Source organism: Archocentrus centrarchus, chromosome 4 (assembly GCF_007364275.1).
Source record: "Archocentrus centrarchus isolate MPI-CPG fArcCen1 chromosome 4, fArcCen1, whole genome shotgun sequence".
Taxonomy (NCBI): domain Eukaryota; kingdom Metazoa; phylum Chordata; class Actinopteri; order Cichliformes; family Cichlidae; genus Archocentrus; species Archocentrus centrarchus.
In genome coordinates this window covers 2794857-2817771 of record NC_044349.1, presented here as the reverse complement: position 1 = coordinate 2817771, position 22915 = coordinate 2794857, and the positions used below count along the sequence as shown (strand labels likewise).

At 39.9% G+C, this 22915-nt stretch overlaps 2 protein-coding genes across 7 annotated transcripts in view; both read left to right on the top strand.

Annotated features, from left to right (window-relative positions):
• Positions 1-2450, top strand: part of mcf2l2 (MCF.2 cell line derived transforming sequence-like 2) — a 99765-nt gene extending 97315 nt beyond the window's left edge. For all 3 annotated transcript variants that reach the window (XM_030726699.1, XM_030726701.1, XM_030726700.1), the window contains one exon: positions 1751-2450. In XM_030726699.1, coding sequence (XP_030582559.1) covers positions 1751-1839 — 89 coding nt within the window. In that variant the 3' untranslated portion in view covers positions 1840-2450. The remainder of the gene's footprint in view (positions 1-1750) is intronic.
• Positions 2451-13791: 11341 nt separating this feature from the next.
• ect2 (epithelial cell transforming 2) overlaps positions 13792-22915 on the top strand; it is a 36255-nt gene continuing 27131 nt past the window's right edge. For 2 of the 4 annotated variants that reach the window (XM_030728296.1, XM_030728297.1), the window contains exons 1-7: positions 13792-14113; positions 14699-14865; positions 16489-16568; positions 18630-18722; positions 20641-20823; positions 21562-21651; positions 21932-22039. In XM_030728296.1, the coding sequence (XP_030584156.1) occupies positions 14733-14865; positions 16489-16568; positions 18630-18722; positions 20641-20823; positions 21562-21651; positions 21932-22039 (687 nt within the window). In that variant the 5' untranslated portion in view covers positions 13792-14113; positions 14699-14732. The remainder of the gene's footprint in view (positions 14114-14698; positions 14866-16488; positions 16569-18629; positions 18723-20640; positions 20824-21561; positions 21652-21931; positions 22040-22915) is intronic. The other 2 variants (XM_030728298.1, XM_030728295.1) reach the window with 1 other exon arrangement.

Sequence of the window (22915 nt, the reverse complement as noted above, 5' to 3'; positions counted from 1 at the left end):
GCCAGGAAACCACCCCCGTCAAACCAGAGCGATTCGAAACGCTCCGCTCTGGAACCTGTATCTGGAAAAGTATCGTTTTAAGGGACTGGAAACGTGTAACTCACGTGTCAACAGGAGGCTGAAAGGCATCAAAACCTTACCGTTTTCATTTGAAAATGTTCTCGTGTAAACAGGGCCTCAGATGCCATGAAATGAATGGGTTCCAGGCACAGTGCGTGCTGTTCCCAGTTTCAATAGTAAAGCTGTTACTGGCTTCACCTTTATTGTTAAGAAAGATGCTTTCACGCCTGGACTCTTTAGACCAGTTGTATGAAACTCTTCTTCGTTTTCCCACGTGGCGTGATTCTTTTGAGTAGGTGTGTATAGAGTAGTCACACTATAGCGATATCCTGAAGAGGTCATGACTACATGAGCATGATTCACCATTGTCCACAGTTTCCAGCATAGTTGTAGTTTCTAGAATAAATCAGCTAGCTACTTTAGTAGAAGCTAGCTACAACTCGTGCTGTTTCTGTCACAGATACATTTGCTCAGCATACACGACTTTCTTCCCGTGATTCCATCTTTGCTTCCATCCCATTCACATCTCATTAATAAATGCAAACTTAATATTCTCACAAAGTTTGTGGTCAACTTGGATGTTTTCAGTGTGTGGAAAGAAACCAAGCCAAAGGAGAAATCGTTCCAAGTTTACAGACTCATGAACTGAAAAAGAAGCATAGATGTGAAAACAGTCTTTAGCTCCGAAGCATCGCAGTATTTAACCATCAGCTTCATACTGAAAATCAGAAAGATTCAAACTGGTGACTAACAGAAACCTTACACTTCATTTTAGTTTGAAACTGCCGCAAATTTAAAATTGCATTCAAATATTTTCATTATTCTCCATATTTATTTATGGTTGTTAAAATATTTCAAACATGATAGGTAATGCCTACATAATGACAATATTAATATCAAATTCAATAAAAAAAAAAAGTCTCATGTAAATGAGTAGCTTGCTACAAAGTAGCATGAGCACTACTGGGCTACTCATTCTAGGTTTAGATTTAGAGGGAAGGTATATTTAGATATATTAATATCTTTAAACTTGAGCACAGATCTTAATACTGGGTTCATGCTTTTATCCACAAATGTATGATTTTTTCCCCACAGGATAGTCACTCCTAGGTTCTCCATCCTACTCTTTCCTCACATCTGTCCTCTCTGTCCTTAATCCATCTCCTTGCCATCTCGATGCTTCCACGCCGACTTGAAGGCTTTTCCTTGAAGTGTTTTTTGCTGCGGCCTTGCTCGTGTTGTTATGGTGCTCTGCCCCTTCTATCTGGTCATTTACCGTCATCCTCTCCTTTTATCATTTTCCTCTTTGTTTCTGTGTTTTTTCATAATTAAGGCAGACCAATGTCCATGCTCTAGCAGTTGACCTTCAGCATTTTAGTTAAGTGGAGCCCATTTACAAAAAGCTCTCTTCACCTGTCTGCACTGAGTGCCCTTATCTGCCTCCCTTATAATTCTCTATGCACCGAACTGGCTGATGTTATTACAGAGTTTGAACATTTCCCTGTTATGTCTTTTTGTTTTAACGCTTGATATTTTTTTTGCTTATTTTATTTTTTATTTTTTTAGTTGGAACTGCAGTCTGTGCTGTGCATCCTCATTCTGAAGCGCTGTGTTTCAATACTGCATTTGTCCTTTTTGCCCCATTTTATAATAGCATCGAACCTAACTTGAATCTTTCTTGTCTTTCCAGATATCTTCAGTGATCTGTGTACAGCAGCACTTTCCGACTCTGAAAATGAAGCCAGTACATGGGGAGATGTGTCTCAGGACAGCAAATGAACATGGCTGGCCACTGTAGTTCATTATATTTAACTACAAACTGTAGTTTTTTTAACTGTATTTCCTAAGCTGGACAACTATAGGTTTTCTACTTGTAGCTCTTATGAATGAATTGTAAATATGGCCTGCTATTGTTTTACAGCTGTAGTTTTTCATGTCTGACTGACTAAATATTCTCAGTAATGCTTCTAGAAAAAAAGCTGGGAACTTAGCATGCCTGAATGCCACAGTGGGAAAGCCATATCAGGTTTATAATTCAAGGAAGTACCAGCAACTCTCCGTGGGGAAATGAAGACTTCATGGATGCTGAACTGAAAATTAAATGATTACTTACTGCGGAAAACGCTGGATGCCTGGAATTTAAAACCTTTCTGATCTGGATCACCGTAGGGAATACCCTGTAAGCAGGCCTTGGGAAGGTGGCCTGGATTGCTGTTACCCTGCACTGAAGCAGAACTCTTTAAGGTCGGATTTTTCCTCTGTTGCCCAATTTAAACTGTTTCAGCTGTTCGGGTTCAGCCAGCTTATAACTAACTGCAATTTTGAGGAGAATCTACAAGTTGTTTTCTTTGGTTTTCTGTGTCCTAGTGGAGCAGCCACATAATAATAAGGGCAGATATAAAAAAAAAAAACAAAAAAAAAAAAAAAAAACAAAATATAAAGTCGCTTCAGAGACTATTCTGACTACTCCTGTATTTTCACTCATTACAGAAGCATCGTCTTAAGTTTAAGTGTGCTTTTTTTTTTAAGTCTGTAAGGCTTAGAGTCTCCAGACCCCAACCTCCTTCAGAGTGTGTAGGAAGAGTTCAGAGACTTGTGCTAAAGCCACTCCAGTGTCATCTCTGCTGTATTTTGACCATTGTGCTTAAAAGTGGGATGTGGTCTTAATATCAGGTGTTATTTAAGTACTTCTGTGTACTCAATTCTCATTGGATATGTCACTGAAAACCATAATTAATACCAACATTTCCAACGTTTTACTATAGATCGACAGTAGTCAGGTGGTTAGTGCTTTGAGTTCTTCCCAAACAGTTTGCTTTAGATGTGATCCGATCAAAGGATGGTTTTCTTCATGTTCCCAGAGTCCTCTGGGTTTAGCAAACTCCAAAAGAGCTGTTATGTGCCTTTTATTCCATCTAGGCACTCTAACATGAGACCGCATTGATTGCTGCTGAGACGATTATCCTTTTGGCAGAGTGTCCCATCACTTCTGAAGCTCTGTTAGTGACTGTTCTCCTGAATGAAGGACCTGCTGGGTCGTTTGGCTGGAATGCTAACTTTAGGAATTTTTTCCCCTTTGTTGCAATATTTTGAGGCCAGTGAGGTCAGTAATTGCTAAAGGAAAGGGTCTGATGTATTTATTTATTTATTTTTTGTGCCTGTGTATATAAACTCCTTTGTGTATAACCTATTTAAACAATGCAATAAGTCAGTAATCAGTGAATGGCTCTGAATACTTTCTGAAGTGACTCTATTGTCTCGGCTTGCCCGCTCTCATACCTGTTAGACTCCCAGAATATCCGTATAATTTGCCAAATGGCTGAAATTTACTGGCCAAACAACCAGAGAGCAGCGACTGAACACATTTGGTTTGCTCCAGGCAATAACATATGAATACAGAGAAAGCATAACAAACACTTTGGCGACAGAGCGGTCTTTGTTTTTATGCCATTTGGGGACAGAAACTGGCTCCTGACGTTGATATTGTTTGTCTTCTGGTAACAAGCAAAGAGCTGTGCAGACTGTGTACCGTCATCTGTCTGAAAACAGCTTTCTGCTCCATCCCAAAATAGAGTTGATGAGAGTGGCGAGAGCTAAGTGCAAGAAGAAGGCTTTAATCCTAAGAGAAGGCAGAACTGCGGCACTGGGTATTAAATGGGTTTGCTCCTAGAAGCAAACCCATTTGTTCAGTTTGTAATTCCAAAGTCTGCTATATCAGGGGTGCAAAACATGAAAAAATCATTCATTTTATCAGTTAATGGTAGCTAATTACTTTCTATCAGAAAATATATATATAAAGTAAAACAATCATGTTTTTCATTTTAACGCACAGAAGAAGTCAAAAGGCTTTTGATGGAAATGAAGCATCTCTGACGTGTTGGGCTGCATGCCACTGACATATAGTAAGACTCATTTTTCCATAACGGGATTTTCAGGCTTGTTAAGAACATTTCACATGTTGATTCCCTGCTCGTCAGCTGCTATTTGAAGACAGCACTTACAGTGTTCACACACCGTTTCTGATTTGTCTGCATGCACTGGACAATAAAAAGAAAATGTGCTTTCCAAGCAATCTGATCCCACATATGAGTTACTTCAAGGGTGACTTCATGCCATTGTGGAAAACTCGTGTTTGAATTGAAATATTCCAAATATTCTATTAATTTATGCTCACAGATTTCTTATTGACTCATTCTTTGATCTCCGTGTTCATAGCCTTGGCTAATTCCTAGAAGTATACTCAATGAGAAACCTGATTGATCATATTTCAACCTTGGAGTTTATTGAAGGATTTGGTTATTCTGCTGAATCTGGGCAATAGTTCAGCTTTGCAACATGTTATTGGATTCATGAGTCATCTGAGGTCCAGCTCAAAGTGCTTACACCAGTGTTTTTGTTACTGAGCAGTTTGAGTGCTGCCTCTTTCAGCTCTGTAGGAGCTGAAATGCGTTTCTCTGACAGATAGCACTCATGGTTTCTTGTTTGTTTGTTTTTCCAAAGTAAACTTCGCTGTGTTGTGGGAAAAGTCAGGGAACTTTCTTTTTTTCCCAGGGAAAATATTTATAGCATGCAGCACCTGTTTTCTAATATCTGCTTCCTCAGGTCGATAGAGTTTTCCTTAAGGAAAACGGATCTGTGGACCGGACATGGATCTTGCTGAGAGCCACGGACATATTTGGACAAATGTAAACAAGCATCAGTGTTGGTATTCTTTGGAGGGATCCATTTTATGTATGACTGCTGTATCGCTGTACACCACCCTCGCTCACAGGCTTTTCAACACTGTATTGCATTTCTACTGCTAGAATGAAATTTATAGACTAGCCGCTGCGAAGGCAGAACTGTGGCTGCAGATTAATGGCATATTATATCACAGCAAGGATAATGCAGCACAAACAGCGCCATTCTGTCAAATGCGACTGGCATTTCACACACATGCACAAAGCGACCTTTGGCCTCAGTGAACTGGCCACAGTGATGTTTGGTACTGAGAGCTAACGGGCCTTTTTTTTTAAAAAAAAAAACAAAGACCACATTTGGAGGCTGAAGATTTGAAGAGTGTACTCATACAGTTTCCCAGCACCGTGCCTGAGCACAATAAGCCCACTTCTCTTCTGCCCTTAATGACCTTGTCCAGTGTGTCTCAGTATCTCAGCTCTTCTCTCTCTTGCTCCCTCTCTGAATCATTCACACACACTTTTGAGAGCCGCTCTTGCAGAGCACATCGAGGGTCGTGATTTTATGGATTTTGAAGCTTAAAAGAAACATTTTGGAAACTGTCCTCTCACATGCCTTACAGATTTGTTGATTATGTAACATGGTGATTTTCACAGAGGCAGCTGGAGTGTTGGAGTTCTGTGCTTGAGTGTGGTGCAATGATCACACAGCTCAGTTGGACTAAGTCCAAGTGAACTGTGCCTGAAACCACCTCTTCAACCAGGCCAGGGAACAGTATGCTTAATTAACTGCTCTGGCATGATACACAGCAGTCAGCTCAAACTAACTGCACTTGGAGGGTCAAACTTGCTTGTATACACTGTGGGTCATCCAGGTTCCACACCCCCAAATTCATGAGGTTGTCAGACCACAGGTTGTATCATCTTAGCCACTTTGCTGCGTTTAACATGCTGATTATTATAATTTACACTCTTGTGTTATGTCCACGGTGGTTTGGTGACTAGGTTTAACAAGAGATTATTGTTTAGGATAAATATGCCGCTTCATTATATTAAATGAGTTAAACAAAAAGGATGCTTAAATAGTGCATTTCAGTATGTGAGGGGGGGGTATTTACCAGCATGTGTTAAAGTGTTGGGAGTAAGACATGTCTCATAGTTGCCATACTGTATATCTATAATCACAGCACCAACGCTGAAGGAATCTTCAATTTATGTGTGAAATGCCAGCGCGTTTGTCGAAAAGGTATCTGACAGCCTCTAAACGAGAAGAGGCCGGATGATGGTTTGATTTTCATTTAGGCAGCATCGTCTTTGACATCAAAACAAGAACACAAACAGATATCAAACCACAAAGTATTTTTACAACACATGTTAGAACATAAGACTGTACGTTGTTACAAACCACAGGAAGCAGCTGGGAGGAGTCTTTGAAATCAGAGTTTAAGATAAACAGTGGATGGATGATGAGTGATTGATACACGGATGAACTTTCCAATGGATGGGTGAAAAATTGTCTCGACACACATGGATGGATTGCGTGTTGGTTTGAAGAGTGAATGTCAGATATATCAGCTTTGTAAATGGGTTTGTAAGAGTTTGTAAGAGACTGCAAAACTCAAGTTCATATGCATTGATATTCTGATTGTACAGAAACACAGTCCCCTTGAATATGATGTATATTTTGTTCATCCTATGTTAAAAACAATATCTTTGTAATGAAAATATTTCTCTTGTACTTCTGCAATTTAATTGCCATTTAAGCATATTATAGAATGTATCAAGTCTGTATATTGTATCCGTCATCTGATGTACATATTGTATTGCTTCATTGTGATAATATGCATTTACAATGTGAATTTTGTCACAGTTTCATTTTTATTTCAAATATATTCAATTATTCCTAAATTTAGACTCGACACCAGAATCATTTTTACTTCTATATTAGTGCAAACCAGATCTTATTGTTCTGCTGGCGTTTCACAGCCGTCTCTATTTTAATATCTCTGAATGGTTTAGGGTTTTTGTTTTTTTGTTTTTTCAGTCTGCATTGCAGGAAAAAAATCCCTCTAAGTTAACTTAATTCACCAAATTACGCACCACAACTTGGCGAGCATGACCAGAAGAGTCCGATCTGAATAAGAGGTGGCTTTGTTTGTGAATGGGCTCAAAAGGCAAAGTTTATATCTGTTTTTGAGATCCTAAAAAATTACATTTATTTACTCAGTCCACAATCAAAACGAGTCATCACAGCTCCCTTTAAGCTAATTCTCTTCTGATTGGCAGCCTCTCACAAACAGCAGGTGGGCGGGCCTTCTTACAGCTGGAGCTGCGCACCTGAGGTGACCATATTGGGGGGGGGGGGGGGGGGGGGGGGGGGGCTCTCACTGCCATCACTCAGACCCGAGAAAAACAAAGTGTTCAGAGCTGTCTGAAGCCTGAGCTTCATATTGACTCACAGGGATTAATTACATATGCTGATCTAATTTATCTGAAACTTTGGCCATGTTTATTATATGAGCATCCATCATTGTAACAGTATGTGTACGACAGAAAATGACAGGAGAGCAGGTCTCCTTTAATTTTACATTTCGCTTATATTCAGGTTGCTAATCTGGCAAAACTGGTTATTTGACTTTTTGGTTTTCCATTTAGTTTATTGATATTGTGCTAAATGTAAAGATTCTGCAACATTATGTCCCTCATGAGCGAGCACTTGGAGGCAAAACTCCCTTTTAAGATGCAGGCTCTGGGCGTGCAGCCATCTGACATGACCAGAAAGGCTGAGAGAAATGAAGAGCATTAAGAGAAAGAAAACACCAGCTACACTCGACAGATACTCACTGCCTTTGTGTTGTAGCCAGATCTAAATACAGCTAACACAGTATTATAACCAGCAAAACAACTAAAATGTAAACCCAAGGGTACAAATTAGAAGTATACCTCAATTCAACCTCAATTCAAAGACTGCAAGAAATGCTGTCATGTTTCCTCAAGCTAAAAACATCTGTCCCTGCTTTAAAACTGTTAATGTGGTCAAAAACATCTTTTTGCTGCTTATTTCATTCACCATTAATGTGACTGCTGCAAGCTCATCATTCTTTAAAATGGCCTTTCAGAGGAAATCTTTCCCAGTCGTCATCGGTGTGATCATAAAGCATCTTTACACCATCTTTTACTGTGTGTGTCCGTTGTCGGTGCAGACTCACGAGGAGGGGGAAACTCAGCATTTCGCTTGTACTGTAACAGTACATTTGCTGTGCCTGTGAAACAGTGGGGAAAACAGCCTTTGTTATCGGCTGAACAGAAGATTGAACCATATAGACTAATAATTCAGCAAGCATAAGCCCTGAGACTGAAGTAAAAAAAAAAAGAAAGAGCCGGGGGGAAAAAAAAGGCACAGTGAGAATATAAAGGAGATGTGATTTCCAACACCTCGCCGTGTTCCTGATTTCCCAGACAAGACTTGTGTCAAGAAAAGATGGGTGTTCAAACAAGATGTTATTAAAGTCTGTGCCAGCAGGCGCCGAATTCAGTCACTGTCAGAGAAGAATCCTCTGCATGTCATCTGAGCTTGTTTTATTTTGATTTAAGACTATATTAAACTGATTTAAGGCTGTATTAAAGTGAAAGGCAATTATAGTAAGTCGAGTTGTTAAAGAGAAAGACAAAGAGGGAAAACAGACGCTATCTTCACTCTGTTTTTGCTGCAGATGTGACGATCAAATCGATGGCTTTTCCCCTACATTAAAATATGCGATGAAATGCAAGCGTCGTGAAAAGCCCTGGTTTATTTCTAGTCTGTTGTCAGTGATCAATGGCTCCTCAGGTATAGTGGAGCGCGGGCTTTGCATCATTACCATTCAAGCTGAGCCTCTGATCTCCCTTCAACAAGAGGAGAGCAAGCTATTAATGTCAGACTGAAACCATAATGTATTCTCTCTGTATTTGACTGGTATGAGCTTATTATTTTATTTCCTATTCGCTGTCCCTAATTTAAAGAGATGCGATGGGTGTTTTAAAGTATTAAATGCTGCAGATTGTCTGTCTGGAGTTGGTCGCTGACATAGAATTAAGTTGAGGTTGCCATTTTTATCAGAGTGCTTGCAGGTGTCTCCTAAAAAATATATATTTTGCAAGAAATGTAATACCAAAAAAAGTGTTTTATTTATAGCAAAAGTTTATATTTAACATTCAGTATATATGTAAACGTTGGACATAGTCTCCAACACTACTGCTTATTAATAGTAATACATGTTAATCTGCATTCTTTCTAATGCCCAGCAGGGGGCACCTCTTCTTGGTGCAAAAAAAAAAAAGACTCAATGACCACTTTATTAGGTGCACATGCTCAGCTGCTTGTTAATGCTGCTACATTAATCAAACTGCAGCAACTCACTTAATTTAGCCATGCAGACATGGTCAAGAAGACCCACTGAAGTTCACACTGAGCATCAGGATGAGGAAGAAGGTGACTTTGAACATGGCTGCCAGACAGCTGGTCTGAGTATTTCAGAAACTGCTGCTCTACTGGGATTTTCCCCCACAACCGTAACCTGGGGTTTTACAGGGAACGGTCCAAAAAAAGAGTAAATATTCAGTGAGTGGTGAAAATATTTTGTTGATGCCAAAGGTCAGAGGACAATCATCATACTGTTTCTAGCTGATAGGAAGTAACTTAAGCACTCATTGCAACCAAGATAAGGAGACAAGCACCTCTGAACACACAACATGCCGATCGTTGAAGCAGCAGCAGAAGACCACACCAGGTGCCCCTCCTGTCTGCTAAAAATAGTTCACACAGGCTCCCCACAGCTGGACAGTAGAAGACTGGAAAAATATTGTCTGGTCTGATAATTCTTGATTTCTGTTGCAACGTTCAGATGATCGGCTCAGAACCTGGCATGGATCCATCCTGCCTTGCATCAATGGTTCGAGCTGTTGCCGGTGGTGTGATGGTGTGTGGGATATCTCCTTGGCACACCTGTGACAGCTGAGAATCTTTTAAATGCCAAAGCCTACCTGAGTATTGCTGTTTACCATGTGCATCCCTTTATGACCACAGTGTTCTCATCCTCTTAGGACTCCTTCCAGCAGGACGATGCACCGTGTCATAAGGTTCAAGCTGGTTTCTTTAACATGACGGCGAGTTTGCTCTACTCTGATGGCCTCCATATTCACAAAATCTCACTCCACTAGAGCACCTTTGGGATGTGGTGGAATGGGAGATTTGCATGATGGATGTACAGCCGGCAAATTACAGCACCTGTGTGATACCGTCATGTCAGTCTTCTTCTTTGGCTACTCCCTTTAGGAGTCGCCACATCTCCTCCTATCCCCAGCATGCTCTTCTGTACACCGACCCTCTGCATGTCCTCTGTGAGGAATGTTTCCTGCACCTTGAATTACAAGAATTAAACAGTTCTGAAGGCAAAAGTGGGTCCAACCCAATACTAGTAAGATGCACCTAATAAAGTGAATGTATAAGTGTATCAGAAAACTAACATTTTTCCTTATAATTTTATGGTCTCACTCAATAGTTTCACATATTCTTCAGTGCATTATGATGTTCTTTTCTCTCTCTTTTTTTAAATAATTGTCTATTTTGAGTGAAGTGGTCTTCAGCTGTTGTAGCCCATCTACCTCTGGGTTCAACATTTTTGCTGTTTTTGCTCATCACAGTCCTAATAAGTAGTTACCTTTCTGTCACCTATGCCAGTCAGCCAACCTCTCTTATCAACAACGCCTCCACAGAACTGCCACCCACTCTATTATTTTTTATTCTCACATTGTTATTTCTCAGTAAACACCTGAATCCCAGGAGAACAGCCCTTTCAGAAATACTCAAACCAATGTGTCTGTCTCAATGTGTAGGTGTGTGTTCATAATGAAGTACTTAGGTAGTATACATTTGTGGGTGTTTGGTGACTGAGCACTAAAGAGGGGACTGAGCCTGAACTTTAAAGGTTTGAGACAGACAAAGCTGGATAGAAGAAGATAAGGTCCTGACAAAGCTTTGTTCTGCAGTGGGAACCTCCTGAGGGCTAAATGCAGAAAGACAGAGAGAGAATGTGTGTGCATCAGTTAGATGACTGCAGGAGTGGCTCGACAGCTCGGGAATGTGGAAAGCATACTAAGGCTTTCACAAAAGTCAAAGTGGAGGAAGAAAAACAAAGGAAACGCTGGAAGTCAATGTCGTCACTGTCTTACAGACCAAGTGCTGCTAGCTAAAGGGCCACTGTGTGTGTGCGTGCGTGTGTGTGTTTCATTGTGACAAATATTAAATAAATGTATTTCTAGCTGTCTTCAGAAGGAAAGAAAGATGTGGTGCATTGTCCGAACTCAGGTCATTCCTGTTAGTTGTTGTTAGTTTATGAGGTGAATGTGATGCAGCAGATGATGTTTCGCTTCTTTGATCAACTCACAATATTTGTACCCAAAACAGGACTTTGTGACAGCTCATTAAACAAATCTAACTTGTTAAAATGCAAATATTCAGACACTAGAATCCATCTATTTTCTTCTGCTTATCCAATTCAGGGTCACAGGAGCCTATGTCAGCAGTCACAAGGTAAGAGGGTGGGTACAAGTTTTCCAACTTTATTCAGCACTGCAAAACTACTCTGTGCTACACAATGGCAAGCTCAGTGATTCAGCCATAGATCTGAAGTGAAAACTGTTCTAAAGCTGAAGAAGGGGTGAGCTGATTATGATATCAAACACACATTAATGTTGTTTCTGCAGTCACGTATTTAGTGCTATAGGGGAGCCCAGGCTCGTCCCTTCTTTGTTATGTATGGAGCCGTGACTGGAGCCGTATTTTTGGGAGTGCAGTTGGTACAGTGGAAATGATCAGGAATGATGATCAATGCATATTTTGCTGTCTTAACACCAGGTGGATATAAAGGTTAAAAATTTGACTTTCATTGGAGATGTTCTTAAAAAGAAGGACGAGGGCAAAAAATAAAAAATTCAGCTATTTTTCTGTTGAGAGAAAAGCATGATCTCTTTCAACAAATAAATGAGACATATCATTCTTTAGATAGCATGTAATCTTTATGAACAGATGTCTGCATATACATATACACATACTGTATCTGTAGACAAGAGACACCACTTTCTTTATTTCCACCCATGGTCTGTTTGTTGTACTGACAAATGATATTTTTGGGCTTTAACAGTTTGTGTTATAAAACGAAACACTGTGCAAATTCAAAACCATTATTTATCATGACAATGATTTAATTTTTTATTATCTTTAACTTCATCTTCATTAATATTTGGTCTCTGACCAATGAATAATACTCTTTTGTATCTTTTATAGCGAGAGGTAATAGTGTCAGATTACCCATGCATGCCAATGATATTTTTATGTTGTATTTATATTTAACAGCATGCTCTGCATCATCAGTAGATTTGCTCTGACCAGTTATGGTCTCACAGCATTCTGCTGTTATTCCCCCCAGAAACTTATATATCAGATATATGCAGATCAGGTCTAAATAGTGATATTCAGTTAAATTAATGAAATGTCAATATGCTTATGAAAAGTCATTTCACGTAATGGCATTTATTCAAAAGGGAATAATTTACTTTCAAAACATTTTTTTTTATCCAGGTACCAAATGGTTCCTTCAGATTGGTTCCACTGTTTTCTAAAGACTTACAAAGATTAGTCAAATATTCACACCACCTTTTTGAGTATGTGCTCAAAGCTCCTGAACTTTTCCTGAGTGAGGACCGTTTGGAAGGTAAAGTAGTTTCTCCAGAAAACTTCCCTGAGGAAAACTTCCTGGATTATCTGGGAATAATTATGGAAATAAATTAATTCCTCGTAATACAACTTAAAAAGTTTATACAAATAAATAAAAAGTTGGACTGTGTACTTATGAGAATGGATTTTGTTTGTGTGTGCATATGTATGCGTCTAACCTGAGGCATATGGGTTGGTGTCTGCCTGGGAAGAGTTCGTGTCAGCGTGAACACTTTTGCACAGCTTTGTTTTTTTCTCACAACGGAGAGAAAACAAAAGTCTGAGAGGTGAATTGCAAGTATTTCACACATATTCTATTACTGATAGGACTGGATTTGGATATAAGGTACACCCATGGGTTATAGTCAGCTGCATAAATGCAACAGGCTGTTTAATTTTATATCATCCTGCTATATGAGGACAGCATTTGTAGGACTGCACAGGCATTATAGTGCAGGAGATATATCACGAGTCCCTGTGAAAGTATTATAGATGCCAGCCTCTATGCAGGTATGCACGTCAATATGAAGTCAATGCAAATCCATTTCAGATTAGAATTTGTTGTTGTATCATTATTACTGGAATATATTTTTTTATAATGTTTTATTAATATTTGTAGGTCAGTAGTATCACATATACCTTGTTCTGCTTTGGAATATTAACAAATGCTGGGAGAAATAAGCTGGGTCTGCAGAGAATTTTATTTTATTTTTTCATTTTATAAACAATGATACAGATTTGATTTGTGTGTGTGTGTGTGTATGTGTGTGTGTGCGCGCGCTTCCCCACTTAACCACTCAGACGTTTTGTTGAAGAAAGTGAGTAAGAAGAATATTAAAGATTTAGTAGCTGAAGGATAAGCATGAACAGGTTTTAGGTGGGTCTGAAGGCCTACATATACATCAGACTAAAATATACCTACATTTATAAAATGAAAACCCTTCTATGCAAATAGTTTTATTATTTATATATATTGAAATGGCCATGCCATTAAGTGGTATTGTTAGAATTGAAATAAAGTAAAATAAACAAAAATAATTAGAAAAGCGGAAAAAATGGATGGATGGATGTTGGATTATTATGAACTCCCCATTTGTAAGGTAATGCAGTGTATCCGATGGCTCCTGAATGTAACATCACTGGGCGTTGTGTGCAGTGCATGCTGCATACTGGTGTTGTGCGCATCGTGATTTGAATGAACGGACCAATCACGGGCCTCGCTGGACGGAAGCTTCCGGCTTCCCGTCTGGCTTACCCAATCAGCGCGCTGCCCCGTTGTTTGCCTTGCTTTTTGAATTGAGCTGTAACAGCACACTGGCACCGTCTCTGCACTAGTGTCGAGAAGTTAGCTGTCAACAAACTAAAGTAGTCAGTTTGGACTATTTTCGTGAGCAGCGAGCAAAATGCATCGATAGCAGGGATTTAACGGAGCGATGTTACAGATTTTTTAAAGAGCGTTTTAAGCCGAAGAGGAATTACCACCAATTCTTAATTGTGTTGTTCACTTACTAGCTTGGTGGCTAGTTAAGTTAGCTAGAAAGCTTCTTAAATACTACTGGTCTAGCGGCCAGTTGAGCTCCACCAGCTCCGCCACAGTATCTGTTACAGAGCATCAGAACAATCGGTAAGTTTGTCTTTTTTGTGTGAGGCGCCATGCTAAACATTAAACGTTAATAACGTTTAGCAGAGGTTGAATGGGGAGGGAAGCTAACGTTAACTGAGCTAGCCTTATTGGATATATTTGTCAGTTTATTTGGCTAATTTTGCAGTCATTTGAGCTGTGTAATGCTATTTTATCCACAGCAGGTGTTGAGAAACGCAAGGGATAGAACAATAGTGCTTCTTCATCTATAAATCAATGTGTTTTTCGTTATATGTTTGAAAGGGATTTTTGCTACGATACTTTTTGTCCTCTTTTGCTGTAAATACAAGCAGCGTAATCTAAGTTTCACTGTCTTCTAAGCCAGTTCTGCCCAAGTTATCACGTTTCTCATATATGTTGCATTGCCTGGAGTTGAAGTTTAACAAGCAGTACTAGTGTCTGCAGTCGTGACAAGTTGTGTCACTGGGTTCAGTTGACATCTGTCTTATTTTGCTTCCTGCTGTACTCCTTTCTTTCTCCTTTCTGCCTCGGTGTGTGTGTGTGTGTGTGTGTGTGTGTGTGTGTGTGTGTGTGTGTGTGTGTGTTCTTCCCTGTAACTTTTGAAAGTTTGGACAGTTTGGTGCCTCCTTAGGTTCCTGCCATGGCTGACAGCAGCATAGTGACTTTAGGGACAGCTCGGAGTCTGTTGGTGGATTCTTCGGTCTATGATTCCAGGATTGCTGAAACCACCAAGGATCATGTATTTCTCGGCATGGCATGTGAAGATGGGGAAGGTCAGTCCATACTGCTTTTTTAACTCTTTTGCCTAAATGTTTAAAGCAAACTTTAAAAGTCAAATTGCAGCTAAGTGACCTTTCGTTTCAGTGTTGATGGCTATTAGTATGCAAAAAAAAAAAATTTCCTCAAATCCATACAACATCAATCTTACGGTTTACAACATGCTTCAGAAAAACAAAAATCAAAAGTCATGGGTCCTAAGAGACTTACTCTTGCTGTATTCATTTTACTCAGTTGTCACTTTAGCTTCAGCTGGTGTACCTGAAAGTAAATTGTAATTTCAAGGTGGGACATGGATTAGTCCCATAGCCTGCAATTTGATCCTCTCAAAGGTTTTTCTACTCTTTAGTCTATCCTAGTTGATGATAAATGCATGGACAAATATTAGAAGTACCTTTTAGCATAACAAAATTATACACCAGTCACAGTTTAAAATAACTGACGCTGAATGAACACCTCCTTAACAGATTACAGGGGTATTGTATTATGTATTGTGTACACAGGTTTTTTTTTTTTTGGTCTTAAATATCTGCCCACTTTTGTCGTTTGAGTCCTGTCCTCACATATTATTCTCCCTTTGAAAATGTTTGGAAAGAAGAATTAAGGAAGAAATCCGACCTTCTTTCCTCTGAACCACCAACTGAAGCATCATCTGTGTTTGATTTTCTTTATAATGCAGCTGTGTTTCAAACCACACCCGACAGCTTCAGTGCAGTTAAACAGACTGTCCTACTTGGTATATTTGTCAGGGACCCTCAACATTACCTCACTGGGAGTAAGCACTTTTGGTTTTTCAGGATTTTCTTTTTTTGCTCACTGTTTTTGTGACTTGTCTGTTCTCATTTCCCATTTATTACTATTTACTTGCCGTTGTCAGACTTGCAGATGGCAGCAATCACTAAGTGGCTTCATCACTGCTGGTTCTTGGTATATGTTCATGATGTATCAGTGCCAGAGCATAGAGATGTCTAGATACGGAAACATATAGGCACAGAGGGATAGTATTCCTGTTCCAGTGGTTAAACTGCAGCGAGTACCGCAGCACATGTATAAATGGGCATGGCACCATGTTGATGTTAGTGACTAGTGATAGATGATATTCTGTAAACATCTGAGAAGATGACTTTCTGTTGGTTGCATTGCACAAATTAATTTTAAAGAGTGCTAAAATAACCAAAAAGGTCTGAGACTTTTCAAATATCATTGATGCGTACATATTTGCACTTACTTTCTTGGCTTCTGCAAGTGGACTGTGATTTTCTTGAATGAATTATTTGCCAAATATGTCTTTCTTTTGAAAAGTTGCAATGATGAAAATGAATGATTTCTTAGTTGAGCTTATGAGTGGAGGTTGGGTACAGGGAGGTGCCAGGCTTTGGATCAGACCCTGATAATAAGCTGCAACTGAATTCATTTCAGGCTTGTTTGACTGTCAGTCAAAATGAGAACGGAAGAGAAAAACAACAACTTTTCCCCCCAGAGACAACCTGCTGCCTTGATCAGTTTCTATCCCATTTCTTCTTTGTGTGCATGCACGTGTGTGAGTGTCCGTGTATGCGTCATTCCCCTTTGCGTTTTCCCGTTGCTCACTCTGGCTCTGTTCTGTTCACCTCTGTCAGATATGCTGCCAAAAGTGGAGACCCGGATTGTTCTGGTGGGAGAAGCAGGCGGAAATGGAGAGTTGGTCAAAGCACTGCAGGTACATCATTCCTCTATTAACCTCAAACTTTCACTGTGCATCTATTAAAGCAGCAGTCCTCAATGATCTGAGCTGGTCAACATTACTGTTCTGTGTTAAAGTAGGTCACAGACCTACGACACTGACTCGTCCAGGCTTTTGTCAGAGCGTGTGTTGGAATGTTTGCCAGAATCTCCTTGCAGTTTGTCCAGATATTAGAATTATTATATTAGAAATACATCTGACCCAGCACAAATTGGAATATGATGGATGGATCTTATTGATGTCTGGAAAATGCAAATAATTGTGCCAACAGAGTATATACGTGTGTTAAATTAGAATTATTGTATGTAATTATGCACAAATCAAAAAACATGACATCAGTTGATTACCATTAGCTGGTTCATATACTGTATATTTCCTGTATAATTGCAGCTGAATGGTGTTCTGATCCCTTCTGTATATTTATGAATAACTGGTCAACTTCTTATGGCTTCCTGAGGCATATGCTGTGAAACAGCATAGCAGAGCTTTCTTTGTGGATTCTGTGTATGCAGCCTATGCAGACATGCTTGTGTGCAGTCCTCTAAAAAAACCCCAAAAAGCAGCCTGATTGTGATCACACTATGCAATGGACGGCTGACAGGAAAGAGAGCACAGAGGGGAGAAAAAACCCCAAAACAAGTCGAGACCGCGGCTGCAGCGGACGGTTCCGTTGCTTGTAACACTCTGTTTCACTCCACTACAAAAAAATATTTTACATGTTGAGTCTTTGACTTCTCCTGCCATGGAAATGTGTTGATCTTTGTATAAAATGTAGGCTGTTCCCTCAGGAAAGAATCTGTGTCACACTTGGAGCACACTGAAGGGAAAAAAAAAAGTATCAGGGGAAATTTTCTGCTTCCAGTCGATTTAAACAGTAACTGAACATAACCTGGTTAGACAAGGTTATGTTTTCAATGCAAGTTGCCATGGTAATCTAGCTGGAAATATAGAGAGCCACCTTCATGACACTGAATACTCACAATGTAATTCATCACACTCCTAAAATAATGGCCTAAGTAAATTTTTTTTTTTTGACTATATCATCATATTTTCAATATTTGGTTCAGTATTTTTGTGTGTTTTTTTGAAAAACCTGAAAAAATGCCTTTAAGCTCATCGTTCAGACCTGATTTACTCATTCATCTTGGTTTTATAGTGCACCCCTCTGGGTGATCAGGCAGTCCATATTAGATTTATATATATTCTGCTTTTTTGTATTGTGTGCAGAACCAAGGAGACTCTAGGGTCATTTTCCAATTCTTTTTAACAACATAAAAAAATGTGTTCAATAAACAAAACATAGCGCCCTGTAAAAATGTGAAGATGGGAGTATTTGTGAGTCTAGGGCATGTTTGTGTCTGCTTCAGTAAGCAGCATAGTTGAAAAAGCAGAGTCTTTGAGTAGCACCATATGAAGGTGATTTGGAGGCGTGGCGGCAGACTAAGTGCTGCTAGAATGACTTCCTTCCCTGGTCTCCTGAGCCCTGTCACTTCTGAAGGCTCCTTTCTTAAATCATCTATTTCTCCCTGCCAATCCTGTAGCGCAGCCACATCCAAAGACATCTGCCAACAGCTCCATCAGAGAACTCTCGATTGCCTGCCTGACCGCCTGCCGCCATCGCTCAGTCAACCCACAGAATAAGGCCCCCACCACCACCGCAGTGTCTTTACTGTTTCTGTCCTCCTTTTTCTCTCCTCCTCCCCCCATAGGGCTTTGAACTTTATATTAATTTTTAACTGAAGTTTCTTCTTCCACCCTGCCTACCCCCTCTGGAGCCTGATATTTGTTTGAAGCCACTGTCTTTGCAAGGACACAGACCCCGCCCCGTCTTTTCCTCACTTGCTTTTTGCTGCTTCCATAAACTCAGCCTTCCTCTCTCTTTTTTTTTTTTTCCCTCATGTGGGGTTAATTTGTATGCATTTGTCTTCTGTCTCAACCTTCTGTCCTTCCCATGTTTTTTATTTATTTATTTTTTTTAATGCTCTTCTTTCAAATGCCAGTGTTTGACATCTGCTTCGTACTGGTTGGTTTTTACAGGCCATCAGAGTAATGGAGGTACCTGTGGTAAAGATAAGAGAAGGCGAGGCGGGTGCCGAGGAGAAAATGATGATAAAATCTATAGTCAATATGGTATAGTACAGTGTCTGCCTATCTATGTGACTGTCTGACACTTTGATGGGAAATTGGGGAAGTGCTGCATGAGTCTTAATTCACACTGGGTAATCAATTAATCATGGTGCATGCCTAACTCACTAATGTGGAATTGATTTGTGGGTGAAGAGTTAAAAATAAGGGGTGTAATAGTTGATATCTGGATCAGTGACTGGAACAGAGATTTGCACTCAAGTGTCAATTCCGACTTCTCGGCTGAGAGATAAGTAATTTCAAATGCTTTCCATTTACCTCGATGGTATTTGAAAATGGTTAATTTACTGCTGTTAATGGAGAGGCAAGAGTTGCAAATGGTCCTACGAAAATCTGTTTGCACAGAGGAAAATAAGTGGCCCGTGCTGGGACATTAATACTAATGTACCCAAGAAGCTCTGATTTCTGAGTGTCATCGTCTGTTGAAGAAATGCTTTGAGAAGTTCGGAAACATCTAAGTTTGCTTTCTTTCTAAATGAAATGAATAGACGGCAGTCTCATGTCTTTATAGAGCTCGAGTCAGGATGCAGTTTTGCGTTAAGTAACAATTGACAAAACAAGTTATCCCTCTGGTCATCATTTCGTGGTTTGCAGGGAAATGTCGCAACTCTTAGATGAACTGGCCTGCTTCTGTTTAGTGCCATTTAGCTCATTTTAGGATTTTTGCATATTGGTACTCAATGCAGATGTTAGCATTTAACAGAGATCAGCAGGGTTCTTCTGTGCATCAACTCTGCATGGACTTAGCAAGTTGATTTATAATCTGAGACATTTTAGTTGTATTGTTAAAATGTAGACAGGCCAGCTGTTTTCCCAGGTTGCTTCATCCTCCCCCCAAAACTAAACCTTGTAGATGTCCTCGTTGTGCAGATCTGCTCATTTCTTCTGTAGAAAGAAGGCAAATATGTGTATTTTCCAAAAAAGTAAAAAATAAAGAAAAAAGATTTTACCATAATGGTGTGTCATAACAAAGTAATAACTATCACTCTGCTGATGCTTCTCCACTTTGGCTTTGTCACCAACTGTTTTTTCCCCCAGATTTTCTGTGTAATGTGGAGGTTTAACAGTAGCATGAGTAATTATATATTAGGCAGCCAAACAGTTAACTTGTGGTTTAATTTGTGCTCTCTGTTACTAAAGCAGCTGAACAGATTTTCTCTTTCACAAGGACAGAATTGAATATTTTCATAAAATACTGTAATGGATGAATTGATTGAGTATTTCAGTGTTTTCTACATATTTTTCTTTGATTGAAGATGGATCTGCAGTGGTAATAACAGCCCTGATGTTGACGGGGGAAATAAAAAGTAAAAACATAACCAGAGTCTGAATAAAAATCCTTGTAAAAACAGAGCACTGGCAACATATTTTTGTTCAGTTCTGTCTCCTGTGACAGAGTGTACCTTTAGATTTATATCAATTAGTCATAGCATGAAAAGAAACACCTGCCTTATGTTTTATAGGGCCCCACCAGTGACCTGTCAGGGTCAGCAGGGTATGGACACTTGAGATTTGGGGGTGTTGTGGTTTTTGGAGGCAGATCTTTTGGGTCATGATGCAAATGCTGCATCAGATTGGGATGTGTGATGTTCATAGATCAGGTCATAGATGTGGTAAGGCCTGAGTCTTAGTAAGGGTTGGTATTACAGTTGTGCCAATATTAGATCTAAGAATAGCTCTAAAGACCAAAACTTTTGGTGGCTGCTTTTTGTCTTACTGCCAACAAACAAATAATATCTACTTCTAGTGAACTTAACTAAAATGATCAAACTCATTAAACGTCACTAACGGGCCTTAAAACTAACAAGCCTACATGTGCTGATTTGTGTGCTTTCTGAATGCAACATTTACCAGTCTGCCACACACTGATCAATAACTCCATATTTGTCTTCTTCCTGTTCAGGACATCAACACCCCCTTCATAATGACAGATAGCGTCCAGGATTTTGGGGACGGAGAGAACACTGAGTTCGAGACGGTGTTTGTTCTCGCAGACTTTGACTCTCCTGAGTACAACTACCTCTACAAACGTGAACACCGCATTGTTGGGCCTCCTGTTGTGCTGTACTGTGCTGCGAAGGATGAAGTGAGTCTTTGATTGACAACAGATTTGTTTTATGCAAAGGTTGTGGGGCATAAAAAGTATCAGTCTAGCTTTTCAGACAATATTACGTAATCAAGAAGCAATTCATTTCATTTTCTCTGTAACTCAAACACAGCATCTCCTCACCTTCATCTAAAACGTGGCTTCTAGAATTCAGCAGATATTTACGTCTTCACTCTGAAAGTCTCGCTCAGGGAAATATGTTGCCTGTTTGTTGTGTTGGGGGGTGGGGGTCGGGGGGGATCCAGCAGAGGTGGGCCTGAAATGAAACTTGATTTAGCAGGATGCAGAAATTGCATTGTGACTCAGAACGGGATGATGAGCAGGAGCTGCTCCTCCCTGCTGTGCTGTCTGTCTGACAGACTCCACACAGGATACTGCTGTTGGACGATGTGCCCCGACTGTGGCTGCTATCAAGAAGACAGAGTGCATTTGTCAGTTGAAGACAGTGCGCGCACACACGTGCATGGCTACAATTCAGAGCGTGAAGGAGGTGTACCTCATGGCAAGTGAAATGGTGTTAGGCCGTTGTGCAGTTATGTCAGGCTGTTACCTGCAATTAGGTGTTGTTGGAGTCACTTTTACTTAACCGTTGCATCCTGCGTGCCCTGGCCTGATTTGTGTTGCAGATAATATGTATAAATATTCTTGAAAGAAAACTTAAAACAATAAAAATTTGTTCTTGATGTAACTTTTAATTTCAGTGTTTCCTCCCCGCAGCCTCTCCAGTTTTCATGCCGTCCTCTCTACTGCACCACCATGCTAAACCTGTCACTGTGTTTCACTGGCTTCAGGAACAAAGAGGAGATGGTGAGCTGATGAAGAATATACATAACGTTATCTGTTCGCAGTCCTGCTGCTAAACACAGCAGTGGCGACACTGTCCCACCAGTTTACGTCTTAGAAAAAAGTAAAACCCCCATTTAAGTATAAAAGTCTGATTTCCACCCAAAACTTTACACATACATGTGGAAAAAGCAGCTGATTTGGGGCCAAAGTGGTCTCTGTTATGCAAAATGACTATTATGGTATAAATTGGATTGTTCCACCTTGATATTTAATATCTTCTGCTTTTTCTTTGTCTTGGTAGAAAAACCTGGTGAATCTGGTTCATCACATGGGTGGGACCATCCGGAAAGACTTCAGCACAAAGGTCACTCACCTCATTGCCTACTCCACTCGTGGAGAGAAATACAGGGTTTGTACTTTCCTTTTTTTTTTTCTCCTCTTCTCTTCTCATCCCCGAGTCTTTTTTTTAACTCCATCTGTATCTGACATTGATAACAATGTGTTGTAGGGATGAGCAATATTGGTAACCTTTTTCACATGTTGCATATTCTTTGTAAAAGAAAAAATAAACTTAAAATGTTAAGACAAACGTGGGGGATCGTTTCACTTTCCGGCTTTGGAGGCTGACTGAACCAACAATCAGTGTCAGGGCATAATTGGCAACTGGTTTTGCTCTCCTACAATGTGCTAGAAGCATGAAAGCACTGAGCTCCTCCTGATTATATAAATGCCTCTTGTGGGCTGTCTCCTGAGATTTTAAACCAAAACCAACCCGTTTGCCCCCCCCCCCCCCCCCCCCCCCCCCCCCAAAAAAAAAAAAAGACACAAAAAAAACCAAACAACTCAAAAACACTTGATGAAGTTGCTGAATCGATCTTCATTTTAGTTCTGCAGTATCTACTTCGGTGAGTTTCTGGAGGCACCGTGTTCTTCTGGATGCCTCAAATGGGGGGGTGGGCGACTTACACCCTGGTATACAAAATGCAAAGTGATGCTACCATAATGCATTGAGGCTTGCATGGAAATGACAGAGCCTTTGCACATGTGCCATTAGAATAAATGCTTCGAAGGTGGATAAAGCTCCCAAAGTTATCATACCCTTCTGCTGAATTGTCACGGTTTCATTGGATTAACATTTAAAAATAAAAAGTTTCTCTTTTGTGAGAATCATTCAGTCAGCCTAGCCGTTGGGTACAGCATCTCCCGTTTTTCTGTTGTACATTTGATCCTGTTTACTGAGGACATTTGTAGATTGTTGGTTTAGTATTTCAGCTATTTGTTGGAC